The sequence below is a fragment of a genome, unplaced genomic scaffold, assembly GCF_019419815.1.
Source record: "Pyrus x bretschneideri cultivar Hongxiangsu unplaced genomic scaffold, Pyrus_bretschneideri_v1 Contig22, whole genome shotgun sequence".
In the NCBI taxonomy this organism is placed as follows: Eukaryota; Viridiplantae; Streptophyta; class Magnoliopsida; order Rosales; family Rosaceae; genus Pyrus; species Pyrus x bretschneideri.
This window is the reverse complement of record NW_025999524.1, coordinates 2226690-2244828: the sequence shown is the minus strand read 5'-3', so window position 1 is coordinate 2244828 and position 18139 is coordinate 2226690. Positions and strand designations below refer to the sequence as shown.

Genomic DNA, 18139 nt, shown 5'->3' with positions numbered 1-18139 from the left:
TGTGTGAGAGGAAGGAAGGAAAGTGAATGAGAATAAGAGAGAAAAGAATCCTACTCCATATCTAGTAACTGTCACGTGCACTTTTTTTTTGTTGTAACTTGCCCCGACAAAAAACTTACATACAATTGGAATACCAAGATGATAGTATCTAGTGACGACCACAAAATCTTTTTTTGATGTAACTTTACACCGGCGAAAAACTTACATGCAACGAGAATACTCGGACGACAATATCTAGTGACTACCACACTTTTTTTTTTTTTTTTAACTCACTCACATGTCATCACGTACATAGTTTGGGATAATGTCATCTTGGTCTCCCGACCGGTCTTGAACTCCACCGACCATAAAACTTGCATGCTTGTAAGTTTCTCTCGTTGGTAGTCGATCAATTTTAGCGAAAATGTGGGCAATAGGATCTTGGCATATATTCACTTGCACTAATTGCACTTTCAGTTGCCTAAAGGATGGTACCGTCGTACTATGAGACAGCCGGATATCAAAACTTGCAATAAGTGATACGGTAACTAGGAATACATTCGGTGCTGATATCTCCCGTAGGCAGAAACGGAATGTATGAAAGTGGCCCAAGACCAAACTACCTTTCCTTATAGGGGGAAAGACTGCCGCTGCTCATCGGAGTCTTCTCCTCCTTGAAGGGTTGGGTTGACGCATCGGATAGACTTGGTAGCCTTGAAACAGAACCCTTTCCTTTCCTCGCATTTGGCCCTAACTCCTCTATCATGTATTTCCACCCATCAATTGGTCTCCTCCGGCTAAATATGTGAGTCTTGATAAAACTAGCAATCTGCACGCCAATGCCATATATACCAGCGGTAAGCATCGAGACATTAGAAAGAAATTGTTAACAAGATTGTCATTTGTTTGGGAGGCAATTAGAGCATTCGACAGATGGTCAAATTTCGAAAGTTTTACAAAGCCTGGTGCATCAAAACGATGTGCAACTTTTGTGATTGAATTATAAATCCGATGGCTCTTCCACGTACTCATTTTCAACAAGAAAGGAACTATACTAAAACTACAAAACCTTCACGATATGAACTTTTCTAACATATGAAATAGGTTCACACAAACAATGTAAAGTTCAGGCTAATCCTACAAATTGTACCCTTCACTTATATTATTTGTGTGATTGAATATACACACCTGAAATTTATTGTATGCAATCCGACGCTCAAACTCTTGAAGAAGAATGTCTTCTTCTCTTTGCGTCATCTCCCATATATTTCCCTCCTGAGGCTTAGATGTAGTTTCCCAACCATCAGGTTTGTTTTTGTAGTCAGAAGCACTCGGTGCTTTAGAGTTCTCCAAATCGTTGTTAGGGGAGTCAAAAATGCTGCAAGTATTAAAAAAGTACACCAAAAATGTGAATCGCAAGCAACCTCCAAAAACTTCACTACTACACTGAAACAAACAGATGGTAAAGATTTAATCCAGGAACTTCTATGCAAAATTGAAGACTTTAATGCAAAACAATCGAAATCAGATGCATAACCCACTACAAATTGATAGCACAACATTCACATTCTATAGTTCATACCAACTGATGAAGCAGAACAAACCCACCATACTTCTCTAGAAAGCACTTCTACTAATAAGCAGTTTTATTGGAAGCGCTTTTATCATAATCATGTCGAAATTTCAATTTAAAAGCCCAGAGCTTCAATCAAAAGTACTTGAAATGCTTCCCTTTTAGCTCAAGGTGAATTTCTCACCCCGAAGCACTTTTACTTTTTTTTGCCAAATTTGTCAATTAACGCGTTTAGATATCGGAAAACGCTTTCATCAATTCCAAAAGCACTTTAAAACACATAAACGCATTACAAACGAATACACAAACAGATGCATTCATGTATATGCAGAGATAAACAAAGAGAAAGATTAACATACTCAGAGCAACTATCAAGCAATCGCTCGATGTCGTCGCCACCGCCAAACGAATTCGAGTCGACCAATTTAGCCTCCTCCTGCTTCTCAATCTCCTTCATCCAAAGCCCAGCGTGAATCCTCTGTTTCTTCACCCGATAGTCCTTCTTCAAGCTCTCCAAGCTATAAAGCGACGACCCACTCTCGCTCTGCTGATTCTGCTTCCATTCCTCTTTGGGTTTCCGCCTCTCGTTCCAATTCTCGTTCATGTCCTCCACGAACGCCTTCGTCTCGGGGTCGGCGTCCGACGGAAGCACGATGCTCGACTCGGGAGACGAGAAATTGACGTCGGTCTCCCATGGAGCTCTGCTGTTGTTTCCCGAGAGGTCGGGTGGGAGCCACGCCGTCTCCCACGCGTCGTTCCAGTCGTCGTCGCCGCCGCCGCCGCCTTTCTTTGAGTTGGAGGAGAAGGCTCGGAGATTGGCGGCTGAAATGAATTGGGTTTTGGTGATTGTGGACGAGAGTCGGTGGAGCTCGGTCTGTGTTGCTATGCGTTTAAGGGTCTGCATGGTTTGCGGAATCGGTGAAGAGAATCGCAGAAATGGAAGCTTAAACCCTATATTTTGAGAGAGACGGGGACGCAGAGAGGAAGAAGACAACATACGGGCCTAACCAAAAGCCCATGTATTTCAATGGTCTTAAAATAAAAGATTGGGCCGTACGAAGCCGATAATGTTCTATATGGCCCATAGAGAAAGCAAATAAAATTTTGTGATTAATATCATTTTTTTTAGCCGTATGTCGATTTCCTCCGAGACTCGTAAGACGCTACCAATTTTCTCCATGAATTTTAATTTTAGCTAGTTACTTCTTGAACTTTTATGGTTGGTAAATTTTTTTCTGAACTATAGTTTTAGCCAATTACCATCCTGAACTTTTATAATTAGCAAATTCCCTCCACTTTTCTGGTGTTTTGTGGAAGGTATCAAACAACGACTTATCCTACTCCTAACCTTTTCCCCCACTTTTCCTCACTATTTATGCTAACCTCAAAAGCTAAATGCCCTTGTTGTAAGTTGGCACCAATATGAAAGGGTAGTGATGTTCTCGCTCTAATTTAAAATCAGAGCGTCCTATTGTGGAATAGATGTGGCAATAAGTTTTGCTTAGGTTTATCTATTTAAATATGTGCCATGTGAGTAAGATATTAGTTGACCAATGCTAATCGTGTTTAACTCATATCAATTGTGTACTTGTAAGTTATTGTATTCGTGCGAGTTTCAATTCGCATAACGTGTCGTGTCTGAAATTGTCACCCTAAATTATAAGCGTGAAAAACCATAAAGTATTCAATTTGCAATATCAAAATTTGAAAAGCAAGTTTCAAAATGGTGAAAAGTTTTAATATAGTTCTCATTCTTATAACTCAAAGACTAAGGCATGTGAAATTGATTGGCTTCATGGTAAACTTTACTTCTTTTTCATTTTTATTTGGTTTCTTTAGATAAGTAATGGTGTTGGGCCCCCTAGGTCCCAAAAACTATAAAACGTACGCAAATAGGGGATGGGCCACATTATACAAGCCCACCTCAGCTTCGAGTTTTGTGTGTTATCTTAGTTATGAATGTTCTAAAGCATGTTTAGCCAAGCATGGCGATGGAACATTATTGTCCAATGCATTCAAGGGTCTTATCCCTTATCTGTAATTTTTAACATGAAGTTGTTTTTCTTACTTCAATAATATATACACACACACACACTCATAAATTCAATGGTTCTTGTGTTACATTGATATATAAATAGTGTAGGACTTATTTGACAATCAAGATTAGATTAGTATATTCTGAATTTCAAAGCACGTTAAAGGAATAACTGAATGTAATTTTGTCCAATTTAAAGGCAGAAGATGGACCATACAGAAATAAACTATGAACTTGTATATTTCAACTCCAACATAATGATAGGATTAGAAAAACAAGTTTCGCTCGTCTAATTTATTTTGATTTACTCAAAACAAAACGTTATTTTCGTTATCTAAATTCAATGTACCTTGAGTTTTATGAGTCATTCACTCAAATATAATCCTAGTCACCAAACGAAAGTTGTGATTTTTTTAAGTACGAAAAATGCGGTTTCTAATCAATAAATATTCACTTATTAGGTAGGAAAAGGATCCTTGTTAGATCTTTTTTCGAGGGATCTTAGGGATCCTGCGATCGTAACCGTTTATCGTATATCGTGCGGTCAGTTTTCGTTAGGTACTATTTATATTTAATTTTAAATTTTAATTTTTGAAATTATTTTTTACTATGATGTACGATAAACGATCATGATTATAGAATTCCTACAATCCCTAAGAAACAGATCCGGTGAGGATCCTTTTACAGTTAGGTAGTTCATGAATGTACTTGTCAGTCTAGACATATCCTGCCTTCCACCAATCAAAGTAATATGTGGAAACATCTAGCCCATAAAATACACGTGTACGTAGTCACGAAGAAATTGTGATAAGTGTCAATACTCATTTCTTTTAAGTTGGGTGTATTTTTACTCATTGTCCTCAAATCGTAATAACGCTCATGATTATACTTATTATTATTAGATGAGTTTAAAATTTGAAATTTATATCTATCAATTATACAAATCTCGAAATTAAAAATTATTCAACGATAATTAATATGATGGTGAACATCATAATAAGAGTGGTGAGAAAAAAATTCCTTTTTGAATTGAAGATATTTTAAAAAATAAGAATTAATTGCAGAGAAATAGACAGGAGAGGGTCAATCACCATCAAACGCAAGTTGCAAATAAGGTTACTCACTGTCCCTGCTGAGCTGTTTATATTGCAGGAAATTGGAAAGTGGTGGGGTTGGGGGCATATGATTTTGAATTGAAATTACGTAAGCTACGAGCCAACTCAAGATTTTAATCACACAACTGTGTGTTAGCTATTAAGGGCCAGCCTGTGTCTGAGGAAGCTTCCCACGTCTCGCAAATAATTTTTCATTGTATTTTGATCACAATCACCTCAGTTTTTTTTTTTTTTTTTTTTTTCTTTTTGAAGAAATGATATGATTTATACTAAGGAGAGAAGTGAGCTTAGCCTCACAATAAACTATGAATAATGTAATTCAAATTCGTCTTTTATGATAATTAAACTTAAGACCTTTTACTTACCATTGAGGAGGAAGACACTGGACCGTAGCACTAAGTAGACCTTACGTTGTTATTTTATTCAAATAAAATTATAAGTATTTGTCTTTTATAACACGTGAAAATGATGCACCACATGACTAATGTTCGTTATACTTATAAATATTTCTCCCCCTACCACAAAGAATGACTTTTATGAAACATTGTTAAGAATCAATCCCACATTAATGACAAAATGGACCTTGGATAGGCTTATAAGTGAGTTGGGCTATTTTCTACATTTACATTTAGTTTTTCCACCTCAATTTTTTCATGGCATCAGAGTTGGTTGTCTCAAATGTGAAGCGAACAACCACATGCTCTAGTCACTTTGTTTGTGTTTACCACATAGGCTTGAAAATTCGCCAAGCTTAAGGGATCATCTTGAGAATGAATAGTACATTAATGGAAAAAAAAAATTTGCATAGACTTATAAATAAGTTGAGTTACTTCCCAACATTGTATATTGATTTTATGATGAAACTTTAACTTTCTTCATATATCACCAAAATGGCTTTATGTATAAATAATACAAAAGTATATATTAATTTCTCTTGAGAAACGTTATTGACACTCCAAAAATCTCATTTTACACTTCTTACAAGCGTATTTTTCTTTCTAAATATAGAAAGTTTGAGTGTAGAATGAGAATTTTGAAATGCCAATAACAATTTCCTTTCTCTTTACATGTCATTATATTATTGACACAAAATGTTACAATACCGATTTGCTGGTACTATACAAATTGCTTTCTATACTTCATCAATGGGTGTCAATTATGAAACCCCACTTTCTCTTTTAGCTGTGTGTTTAATTAACAAAGTCGTACACGTACTTTGGTTCTCTCCACTTGTTATTGTGTGGAGATTTCAAATTTGGAATCTTCCCCTAAGCCAACCACTTTCCTTGTTGAGCATCTGCCTTTTTCTTATTAATTGCTTGGCAATTGCGACGAAGGCACGCTTCAACCATAATCTCCATCTCTATCATGCATTATTGTACAACCACATGATTGTTCATACAACTTTTTCAAGACTAAAATGAGGCCTAACAATAGTGAACTAGTGCTTTTTTAATACAAATTTAGACAACTGTTTAGTACATGTATTATAAAAGTTGAAAAATTAAATCGCTTAATTAAGTTATATTGTCACAGTATCCATAGCAAGATTGAGCCTAACTAACGCAATAGAAGAATGGTTCATTTACACTCAAATTACCAAATCATTTACACAAATGAAAATATATAGAATTCGTTGTGAGTTGGAGAGGCGAAAATACTTATATGTTTGAGGGTATCACATGATTTGTGACTTGTGAGTAAGGAAAGAAGAGGTATACATTGCGAGATAGAAAAGTCGTGCACTTGCGGGAGGGAAGGAATATAATCACCGAAAGCAAGTCGACTATATAAGTTGTGTTTTGCAAATCTTATCATTTTTAAGATTTTTCAATCGACGATCTTGTGTTTAGCCTTCTCATTGCGTGACTTATGGTGTTTAGTGTCTTTTTATTTTGACTCAATTACATAATAAATAAAGGAAATTGTTATTATCATTTCAAAAAATCTCATTTTACACTCTAAATTTTCTATAATTAGATAGAAAATTGCTTTTATGAAGAGTGTAAATTGAGATTTCTGGAGTGCTAATAACAATTTCCTAAATAAATCAATCATTTTATTATAATCATGCGATGAGATAAAGATTGTAGGACTGACTCGTAAGAGTTTGGAGAGGAATACATGAACAATTGATTCACTAATATCGGAAGAAAAGAGACGTTTGATCGGTTAAATTCGGGAAGGATCCAAATAACGCAAGCCTAAGTGGTGACGCGGTTGGATGATAACGGCTACGGCACGATCCTTGCAATTATCTTCAAGTCTACTCGGTCGCCCATTTTTTCAAACACTCGGCCAAATCAAAGTGGATTTGATTTGAATAATTCATCCAAAACAAAACAAAATCAAATCAAAATCTCTTTCTTTCTTCTTCTTGTTCTAGAACAACCGTAATTTCTATGAAAGTACTTTAGAAGATATTTCGGTAGCGGCAAAACAACTTACATGAAATAGATTGATTGTAACGTACTTTTTCCGTGTAATAGTGCATTGATATACCTAGGTTATCCTTTACATACTAAGACATTATTACTTGAACTCTACAGTAACTTTACATTTATTTTATGTAAGTTTCTTTCAACAAAACCGCCACTGTTATTTTCACAAGTACATACAGATATAGAAGGTCTTTAAGAGAAGAGATCCTTGTTTTTTATAAATAAATAAAAAAAAGAATTAGTTCTGGGATTCACACATCAAACTTTAATTATCCAAACAGTTTATTTTTCAAGTTGCATCTTATATATCATCTTTACAACTAACCAAATCAGAGAGAAATCTACAAAGATGATCTATAAATCGAGACATATAAAATAAACAATTCGAATAATTTACCTATAAATGTATCCATCAATATCAAACTAATATGTCGATAAAAATGTCCAACTAATCTAATCATCCGCGTAGGTCTATCTTGTCTTTACAACTTGTCATCTGGCATTATATTAGTAACCAAAGGTTCGGGGCTGAACAGCTATTATATCAACAAATTAATTAATTAATTAAACATTCAATCACAAATGCTAAACAATCCTTGATTCTTTTTAAACTTGGACCTTTCTGATTACAAATCATACACAAGATAAAAAGAATTATGTCGGTCTCAGGATTTCTGAATGTAAGCATTCTGTGTGAATCAAAGTCGTTTTCTCATCCTTATCATATGATTACACACATTTTTCTTTCTTAGGCACTTGTGTTTATTTTACTCATTTTATTTATTAATTATCTTCATCTAACTACTAAAAAATATAAAATTAAAAAAAAAAAAAAAGTGTGTGAGAGCATCTTTGGTTAAAAATTAAGGAAAACTAATGAAAATGGCTTGAAAACTTTGAGTTTTAATGATAAGATCAAAATAAAGGTTAAAATGAATAGTACCATGTTTGACTTTTTACTGTAAAAATGTGGTTTTTCATTAAAGTGAACAGAACCACCGGCTTTTCGTTAAAACTCCCTAAAAGGATTCCGGAAATCCTCCAATTACATCCGTTCATCGTATATCGTGAGATCAGAAATTATTGTAATCTTTTTATTTGAAATTAAATATAAATAGTACCTGAAAAAATGTGACCGTACGATGTACGATAAACGAATGTGATTAGATGATCATCGGGATTCAGAGAGGACCCTCATTCGTAATATTTGGGGCTGTTTGATTAATGTTTTGGTTTTTAATTCTTAAATTTTTTTTTGTGTTAGTGATGGAGTGAAAATACATTGAAGAAATGAGGGTTATGGGAGAGGGAAAACTACAATGTAAAAATAAAAAATTTACGGGTAAGTGGATAATTTTCAAAGTTTTAATTATTTGAAAATGGAAAATTTGTTCAATAATTAATTTTAGTTTAAAAAAATTAAATTAAAAATTAAATAAAATAAAATAAATTTTTTGAGTTTTCAAAATTTGAGTTACAAATTTTTGCATTTTTTAAAAATTGCTTACAAAACAAGGTTTCAATTTTATAAAAATTTAAAATACAATAAAAAAGATTAAAAACAAGATGACAATCAAACGACACCTTAATACAATCATTGGTTAAGCAGACTAATGCGAACCAAACAAGTATAGAATAACAAAAGATGAAGGTGACACCTAATAAGAACTAACTACGATAGAGTCGTTTACATAACGAAAAATATTAGAGAGAGTAAATTTATAGACTGAATTTTGTAAATTAAATAATATAAAAGGTAATTATTATTTAATTCTAAATTTATTCTTGCTATAAATGCTGAAATCTAAATTGCGAACCCACTTATTATTTTCGCAGGTCCCCAAGGTATACAAAGGTAGAAATGATGCCACCACTGCTCCAAATCCCTTCAACTTAATCTTCCTCATCAAACAATTCGGGCTCCTGAAATTTGATCAAATGACTAAAGTTATTATTACTTTTAAAGTGGGTCTGTATTTTTAGCCGTTTAATCAAATTTTAAGAGTCTGTATTGTTTGATGAGGAGGATTAAGTAGAAGGAATCTAAAGATGATCTCTTTTCCCACCACTGTATCCGTGTCCTTGTCATCTCAAATATGTCTATCCATGGTCCCCATGCATGATGCATACGACCATGTTATGCAGAGATAGAAACGATGCCACCACTGCATCCTTTGTCCTTGTCATCTCAAATATGCCTATCCATGGTCCCCATGCATGATGCATATGACCCCATCCCACAATATCTTACCTCTCATCATATCACAACACCATTCCCCATGACATCAAACAACCATTCTATATCATCTTATAATATACACAAGTATGTATATGAAGAAAATGACCTATATGGATATTTTATCCTAAAGTCCGAATTGTAAATTGAGAAATAATAAGAAATTCTTTATGGATTATCTGTCACTTCAAAGTTCATTATAAAATATCGTGCCAAAAATATAAAGCAATAGAGAATCAATAAAGAGTCCCTACTTTTGAGAGAATCTAATTTGCATTTCTCTTTTAAATTTTATCAATGGATCAAGAAGATTATTCAAGATGTTCTATAATTAATTTACAAAATTTCGTGTAATGAGTATAAAATTTTATATTATAAATACTTTGTTAAGATTATTTGTGCGAAAAACAATAAAATATGATATCGCTTAGTCATTAAATTAAATAAAATAAAAAATCGGATACATAAATTATTTACAAACTGTCTGTTTATTTTTTGAAACAATTGACTAAACGACATTTATTTAACTTTTTCTTCCATACCTTCGAATAGATATTTGTAACACGAATAATTTTGACCATACGCATGAAATGTATTGAATCTCACGAAGTATCTTAAGAAGGAGCGAAGGATTTTTATTTTAATAGCACAGTGAGCCATCTATAAGTGTACATGTGTCATCTATGAGTGTGCCATGGATGGCAGACAACGCATTGCCTCGTCAGTATCCCACTTGTCGTATTTGCATACCCCACCCACCCCTCGCATCGAGGGCGCTCCTCTCCGGTCCCGCTCGGGTCCCATTAATATTATTTGTCGCCACTAGATTTGCTTTTACCACCTCATACGACCCCGCAGATCTGGTTTGCCTACGACTCGTCGCACTCGCATCGTCTTTCGCGCAACTACCCATCCAATGCGTTATTTTAATTGTAGTGTTCCCTTTTAACTAAAAATAATATTTTTACTTTAAAAAATTATTTTGATACTATTCATTTACAACATTTTTTTGATCATTTTGATTAAAATTCAAAATTTTCAAATCCTTTGCATTAATTTTTCTTTATTTTTACAATACGATGCGTCGACGCACACTTTAAGTTTAAAATTGTACGTGCGGATCCATACATCCTAATCCTAAGGATCCATCAATCTGAGGCATTGAAATTTGATTCAACAGTTAAAGTTATTATAATTTTTAAAGTGAGCTCTTGTTTGTAACCATTAGATCAAATTTCAATGGTCCAAATTTGATGAATCCCTAGGATTAGGATGCATGGATCCTCGCATGAATCCTGATCCATGTCCAAATTGTACTATCTAAACACTCACGTTTACTTCCATAATTTATGTCATTTGATTTTTTTACGTCATTTGATCCAGTGACTGAATTTGATTTTTTTACTTCATTTGATCCGATAACAGAAATATTGTGTAAAAATTAAAAAACGGCTTTTTCATCAAAATGGTCATTGACATTTGAACTTGGTTCCTGAGATTGTACACCATCAATCATTTTGGTCATTCCGTGCAAAATTATGTTAAATAAGGATCAAAATGACAAATATACTCTCAATTTAATAAATAATAGACCAAAATGATTTGACAAAAAAATAAGGGTATTTTGGTCATTCTATTCTTATTTAATGGAGATTTTTCAAGAAATGATTAAATGATTGATGGTAGATAAACTCAATGACCAATTTTATTGATTTCAAATCTCAAAGACCAAAGTGATTAGTTATGCAAATCTCAAAATACTATTTTGATTAAAAAGCAGAAAAAGAAAAAGTGAATAACACACCCTTAAGTCTAATCAATAAAGCAAACGTGTGAACACGCGCGAAAGCAGAAAGGGGGTGTAATGTGATGTGTCACTAGTCGTGGGAAGTGATAGAACTCAATTGAATCCAATGTTTTTACGAAGTCGCTACCTTCAATCCAACTTTGGTCGGTTATGTACAATGTTCTCTGTACGGTTTACAAAAATCTTTTTAAAGTGCGCGCTGGGTATGGCTCACATTAGCATCTCCCGAGAATACAAAGCGTTTTTTATCATTTTCCACCAAAACCCTAACTTTATAAAAGTACATCATTTTACTTCTCACGTATCTTTTTAATATTCGATCGTCGGATCAGATGAATTGAAAAAGATCAACGAACATAAATTATCAAGAGGTGTGTATGAAGTAAAATAGGATGTATGGATAACACACCCCTAAAAGTAAAGTGGACTTTGTTAGAATACTCAAAAAATTTCACTATCAAATTTATACAATTTTTTTTTTATTTTGATTTTGAAGAAAACATAGGAATATTCTTAATATTTTAGAATACATCACCACCGTTTTGAAGCTCTCACTTTATATATATCATTTATATAAAATCCGCTTTGCAAAATATTTATTACAACTAAAATTGTTTAGTCACATAACTTCATAAAAATGTATTACAAAAATGATAAAAGTAATACTAATTATTTATGTATTCATTATAATAGATTAATTAGCAATCTTATTTTTAATTTACTTTTGTAAAAATGATCTTTATAGTGAATTTTCTTTTGGTCAAAGGGAATTTTTTTAACAAAGACTCGCGCAACAAATTACAAAGAAGTAAAAGCGAGAAAAAAAACAGCCCAAAAAAGGGGACAGTACAGACAGGATGCCGTATATGCACGTAGTGCATAAGTAAAGGTTCCTATATAGGAAAAATTTCATAGAATTCCAATAGCTAAGGTTCAAAGGTGAAGGCCCAAAAGTGACCACACAAAATAACCTAAAAATCCTAAACAGAACTTCGCCGCCGCGTACGCGGCCGAATCGGTGAAGATACCACCGCAAGGTGCACGGCACGAACCCATCGTAGTCACTCTGTTGGGGAAAAAGTGCCAAATCTTCAGATCTAATGAAACCACACCAATACCGAACGCCACATTTCTACCCCTCAGCCGGTACCAAACACACAAAGGGCATCTAAATGCCCAGAACCAAGCTGTAACCAAAAAGGTCAGGTGTTGTAAACACCATTATGAAGAGATACCAGACCTTTGTAGGGGTGACAACATATAGTTGTCTTTGACCGGAGAGAATCACGAAAGAAGCAGCAAGTGGTGAGGTGAGATCCACCAAATTTGGAATTTGATTCGAAGTTTTGGAAGATCTAGAGCTCAGGGCCCCAAATCGCCCAAAAGCTCCAAATCAAAATACCATGAGCCATGGGAAAATAACCCGGAGATAATACTCCATCCACACCACCGGTAGATGGTGGGTTGCTCCACTGTTCCTTGGAGGGAAACGGGGCCACCGCAGGTACGGGGAAAGACAAAAAGCCCATAGATGGAGCTTCATCCACGCCTTCCGAAGAAGGTGTGTAGATCCCCAGGTGAAGGACGAAAAAGGGGGCCATCGCAGGAGCTGGGTAAGAAGGGAAGGATCGAGAAGAGGAGGAGGAAAACAAGCTTCAAAGTTAGCTGCCACCGACCCCGAGCAGAAGCCAGAGGCCGGCGGCAGGAAGGGGATGAAGTTTAGGGTTTTTTGTAGAGAACCATCACAAAGTTCTCTAATTTGAAAGAATTTTGAGTTACTCTTACTCATTTTCTAGTAGTAAACATTGTTCTTCCCCAGTCAAACATTGATCTTTAATAAATAAGCGAGGAACTAAAATAGAAAATTGATATTGACGTTTTAAATTTCTTATATTGTATTTTAATTTTTTTATATTTAAAAAGAAAAATACCCTTTTAAGAAGTGAAGAGTAAGAATTTTAAAATGTTAATAACACTTCTTTACAAATTTAGGAAATTTTGTGTTTATAGAAGGGCAAATTTACCCTTAGCAAGGTTTAGTCCAACTGCGTTAGCAAGGTTTAGTCCGACTGCGTAAAGTATTTAATGCAAGGACAAAATGGGTACACTACAAAAAATAAACATACTGAAAACAACAGGTGTTAAAATAATTTCATGAATTTTAAATCACTTTTTCCCTTCTACAAGTTAATCTCCTAATAAGTGGCAGAGAACGCTTGGTATTTTTACAAAAGAAGAGGGACCAAAATGAAAATTAAAAATTCTCTCCATTTTCCCTAATTGTCCCTCTTTTAACACCTTCAAAAACATCTTTTTTGTTCCTCCAAACTCCCCTAATATATAATTCCTTCGCATTTTTAACCCTCCACCGGTCCACTCCACGCGCTAATCAGTGAACTACATAAACAGTTCAGATTGCACCAAGGTATAGTAGTTGGCCGCTTCGTCTTCAAGCTCCCACAACCCATCACCAAATGAAAACCCATCCAGACCGTCGAATTTAAACCCATCACCCTCCACTTCATCGGACCCGTCAGCCTCCCTCTGCGGAATCCCAAGCTCGTCGTCGGAAGCTTCTAGAAGATGTCTCATAACCCTCTCGCACTCATCCTCTTTCAAAAAACACGCATTGGAAGAAGTAGGAGTGGAAGAGCCAGAGGAAGACGAGGCATAGCCTTCTAGAGCCGACTCGGCAGCTAGGGTTTCGGAGCTGGGGAATGTGTTGAGAGGTTCAGGTGAGATTTCTTGCTGCAGGGTTGTGATTAAAGAGGACAAATCTTCCGGAGGTTCTACTTCTTCTTCGTCGAGGAGAGAAAGTATGTCGGTATAAGGTTTCTGACGCTTGAGATCAACGGAATCCTCAGCTAGGGTGAGGGTTTCGTCCCTTTGGCGTTTAGAGGGAGCTTGACGAACACTGTCGTCAACGAGGGTTAGGGTTTCATCCCTTTGCTGTTTTGCCGGAGTTTGATCGGCGATAGCCATTTGCAGAAAGAGGGTTAAGAGCAAGAAAATAGCTTGCAAGAGAGAGGAGGAAACTAGGAGGAAGAAAAGGGTTTTGATGAGAGAGAGAAGGGGATGGGAAGTGTTTATATAGAGATGGAGTAAAAGTAATGGTCGGGTCAAAAGGGCTCGCGAAATGAGTGAAACATGGAAGCCGAGGAATATTTTAATGATTTTTTTGGTGTTGTGTTAGAGGGAAAAGATGCTTGGGAAACCATAAGTTAATTAAAATATAATTTATCTAAAAATAATATTATTAAATGGTAAAGGTGCTGTATAGAGGGGAGATATGAATGCATCGGACCGTTGGATTGGCTTTTGGTGTTGTCGAGAACACGAGCGGTTGGTAATTGAGGAGGAAGATATCTCGAGGACCCAAAAGAAACTGACAACGGCAGTTAGGGGAGAGAGAGAGAGAGAGAGAGTAATTGGTAATGTCAGTGGTCAGTAGTGTCTGGAGGGAGTAGAATTCTAATTCATTACGATAAGAGTAACGCTTTTTATTTTATTTTTTTTAAAGAATGGTCGGCAAGTTATGGTTATGTAATTTTTTTGAATCTTGAGAGGTTATAGGAAATTTTACTCAGTAACAATCAAGTAGACTTATCAGTTTGACTATTGAATCTGAAATTTTTTTTTTTTGGTCAAACATATTTTTTTGTTTATTAGAGAGTCGCAATCTGTGTTTTTATCATTAGACCACTTGTTGTGGTTCGATACGAATAATATTAAGTAGATTAAATTTGTAAATGAAATAATATATCATATCTAAGGTTGGATATGAGTAATATTAAGTAAATTAAATTTGTAAGTTAAATAATATATCATATCTAATAAAAAAATTAAGTATGTTATTTAACGTTTAAAAAATAAAATCAACAATTTTTATGTTCTTGTTGGTTTAAAAAAATTATTCTGCACATTTAGCCTTTAGCATTTTTCTTTGGATGGTACTTGTACTTACGGGTGAGTATTCAATTTTTAATTTTTCTAATATTTTTTTAACAAATGTATAATTATTTTATAGAATAATAGACGTGTTATTAATTTTTTTTCAGTTTTAAAAAATAAAAGAATACTTAACATTTTTTATTAGGCTAAATTAGAAAATTACTGTACATTTTTGTGTAATAATAAATGAGTGAGTGGAGGACTTACCAACAAAGAGCTAATTTCAACGGTCTGATAAAGACAGAGCTGCAGATTCATGCCCGAGGCGGGTGGTACAAGTGGCGGATCTCTTTAACTTAATGGTCCCGAATTTTAAGACAACTAACCGACCAATGTAGATGACAAAAGAATTGTTACTTTACCAGTACCAACCCTTTAATAATTTGATTGCGTTTAATACTTGGGTAATGCTAGGAAGATGTAAACTAAATAACATAAAAGTTGATGATTATATTATTGCTTAAGTATTAATTAACGTATTTATTTTCTAATAGTGATATATCATTTAGTTTTATAAATTTAATCTACTTAGCATTACCTTAATTAGATATATGAATTAGATTGTTTGAGTTTGATACTTACAATACTATTGTTAATTAATTTATAAGTATCGCACACATAATTTTAATATATTGGATTTAGCTCGACGTCTCACACTCAAATTTTTCAATTTACTATAGGAACAATTTTTTTACAAGTCCAATATATATCATACTTACTTTTTTGGTGTATTATAGAAGGCCTAAAATGTATAAGATATGGGATAGAACTTCGTTGCTGAACAGATCAGCAGTAGCTGCTTACAATCAATCACGGTTGGACACGTGTCTAAGTTTTGATCAAAAAATAAAAACTTGAACACATGTCCAGCCGTGATTGGTTGTAAGCAGCCAAAGTCCAGTTCTAAGATATATATTACAATTTTAATATTTGGCATGGTAGAAACATTTGTTGAAGGTTTATGCTAACACATTAGAACAACTACTATGATATATAGAGGCTTGTCAAGGGTGGGTTGCAGGAAATTGTAGAGCAATATTGAAGACCGTCGAGACTTGTCAATTGAGCATTTGATCGAGCATTTGGTGTGCACAATAAAGTCACACACAAAAAGAGAAAGAAAAAAAGACATGGATGATAAAAAAAATTAGAAAAAGAAGTAGCTATAGTAAAAGGAGGTTGTAACTTAATTTGTTGTATAAGGTCAAATGAAATATACGTACAAAATTACAAATATATGTAGAATTTTGAAGTTGGTGAAATTATAAATAACTTATAATCCCATGATAACTCATCACTGTTAATGACGCAATTGATATTTGTGGGATTATATGTAAACTTTAATAATTAAATTACTGGTAAAGACAATCAGACTGTTGCGTTTACAAATTTCATCTGTATGCACATCAACGGTGGATCTCATAAAAAAGTTTTATTGTTGTCACGTATGGCACGTTAACTTGTCAGCTCAAGTCACGCGGATACAACTTTTTTGATGGCGGCAAGGCGTAACCCAATTTACCTGCTTATTTAATGTTTCTAGGGTTTTGGGTGTCTTTCTTGCGATCGACGTATAGCTAATTGTTCAAGTTGAGCAAGAGTTGATTTCTGGCCAAACGCATACACCACATAAGATAAAGATAAGATTGGACTAATGATGTTACAGTTAGAGACGGATGGAAATAGGGACTAAGATGATCTTAAAATCACTTAAGTTCGAAACATATACATGTAAAGGTCTTTTTAGAACCTTCTGAATATTTAATACGAATCCCTTTCTTGCACTATTAAATGTTGGATGTAACCCATGCTAGATATATCTCAACAGGTTGCGTCGACAACGTTTGACAAATTCTCTCTATATTACTCATCAGATTGTTTCGATATATGCATTTATCTATTAACATGTACACAATAAGTTCGCCACTTGAATAAACATAATTTTATTTTGCTCGCTTTGCATTTTGTTCCTATCTATAAAACTTGTGTTCAACATTAGGACCATCAAAATTTAAATCCTGAATCCGCTACTTGTTATAGTTTTATTATTTTGTCATTATTGTTTTTATTATTTTATTTATTTGGACAATCTCTGTCCCGATAACATTTTTCCAACGTCCAACTAGAAAATATAAGACCCCAGTCCGCCAATACAAAGTTAATTTAATTAAAGAAAAGATTATTCCCGGGTGATACGTTTGGCGTTAGACTTTGGACTTTAAGACTTCAGAAGGAGAATACAACTTTATATTTTTTGAATTTTCTTGGAAGGTAAGAGAGACAAGGCTGATGAATTGTCAACAAAGACTAATGTTTTGGTGGATTTGCCATATTTTGAATTTCCTCGCACTTGCTTGTATATGCTGTTTGACATTGTTGTCTTGTTTAAATAACACCTTGACGTGTGCGAAATCAGATGTGAAGAAAGTATTTAAGCGTTGAAATAGTTTTCTTCTATACTTTTGAATTCTAATGCGTAATAATATTTGAGAATAGCTACTGATACTACAAGATACACTTATTTAACGAGAAGACAATTTCTCGCTAAAGTCATGTCACACTCCATATAAGTGCAACATGGCTGTTTTTAAGTGTTAATCAGTGTTTAAAATATTAGTATCGGTGAAAATATCAATATGCAATTTGTGAAAATATCAATGGTTATATCAAATACCGATATTGATATCGGTTGCTTTCAATGAAAATGATGGAAATTTAAAATGAAACTTTATATACGTATAATTTAGATTAAACTTAAGAGTTTTCCTGTATGAGCTAAAGTTTAGACTTCACCCCTCATTTTCCTATCTTTCTCTAATTTTTTTTTTTATATTTCCATGAAAATATCAACCTTATCGAAAAAATTGTAAACACCTGTGTTACTGATAAATTTTCAATGAGTCAAAAAATAAAAAAGAGAAAGAGAAAGCACAAGCCCTTCTTGTATCGGGGCTCTTTTTCCTCTACCTTATTCAATAATCAAGGGTGTCATGTTCAAAGTA

General features: G+C 34.1%; 2 protein-coding genes across 2 annotated transcripts; both read right to left on the bottom strand.

Annotated features, from left to right (window-relative positions):
- Positions 1 to 58: 58 nt before the first annotated feature.
- Positions 59 to 2725, bottom strand: LOC125477588 (protein GAMETE CELL DEFECTIVE 1, mitochondrial-like). Its single transcript, XM_048584877.1, has 3 exons — positions 1912 to 2725; positions 1168 to 1357; positions 59 to 808 (listed from the first exon to the last, which is right to left on the bottom strand). The coding sequence occupies exons 1-3, from the start codon at positions 2547 to 2549 to the stop codon at positions 599 to 601; spliced, it is 1038 nt and encodes a 345-aa protein (XP_048440834.1). The 5' UTR covers positions 2550 to 2725; the 3' UTR covers positions 59 to 598.
- A 10600-nt stretch (positions 2726 to 13325) lies between these two features.
- LOC125477675 lies at positions 13326 to 14289 on the bottom strand. Its single transcript, XM_048585068.1, has one exon. The coding sequence runs from the start codon at positions 14166 to 14168 to the stop codon at positions 13584 to 13586; it is 585 nt and encodes a 194-aa protein (XP_048441025.1). The 5' UTR covers positions 14169 to 14289; the 3' UTR covers positions 13326 to 13583.
- Positions 14290 to 18139: the final 3850 nt, after the last annotated feature.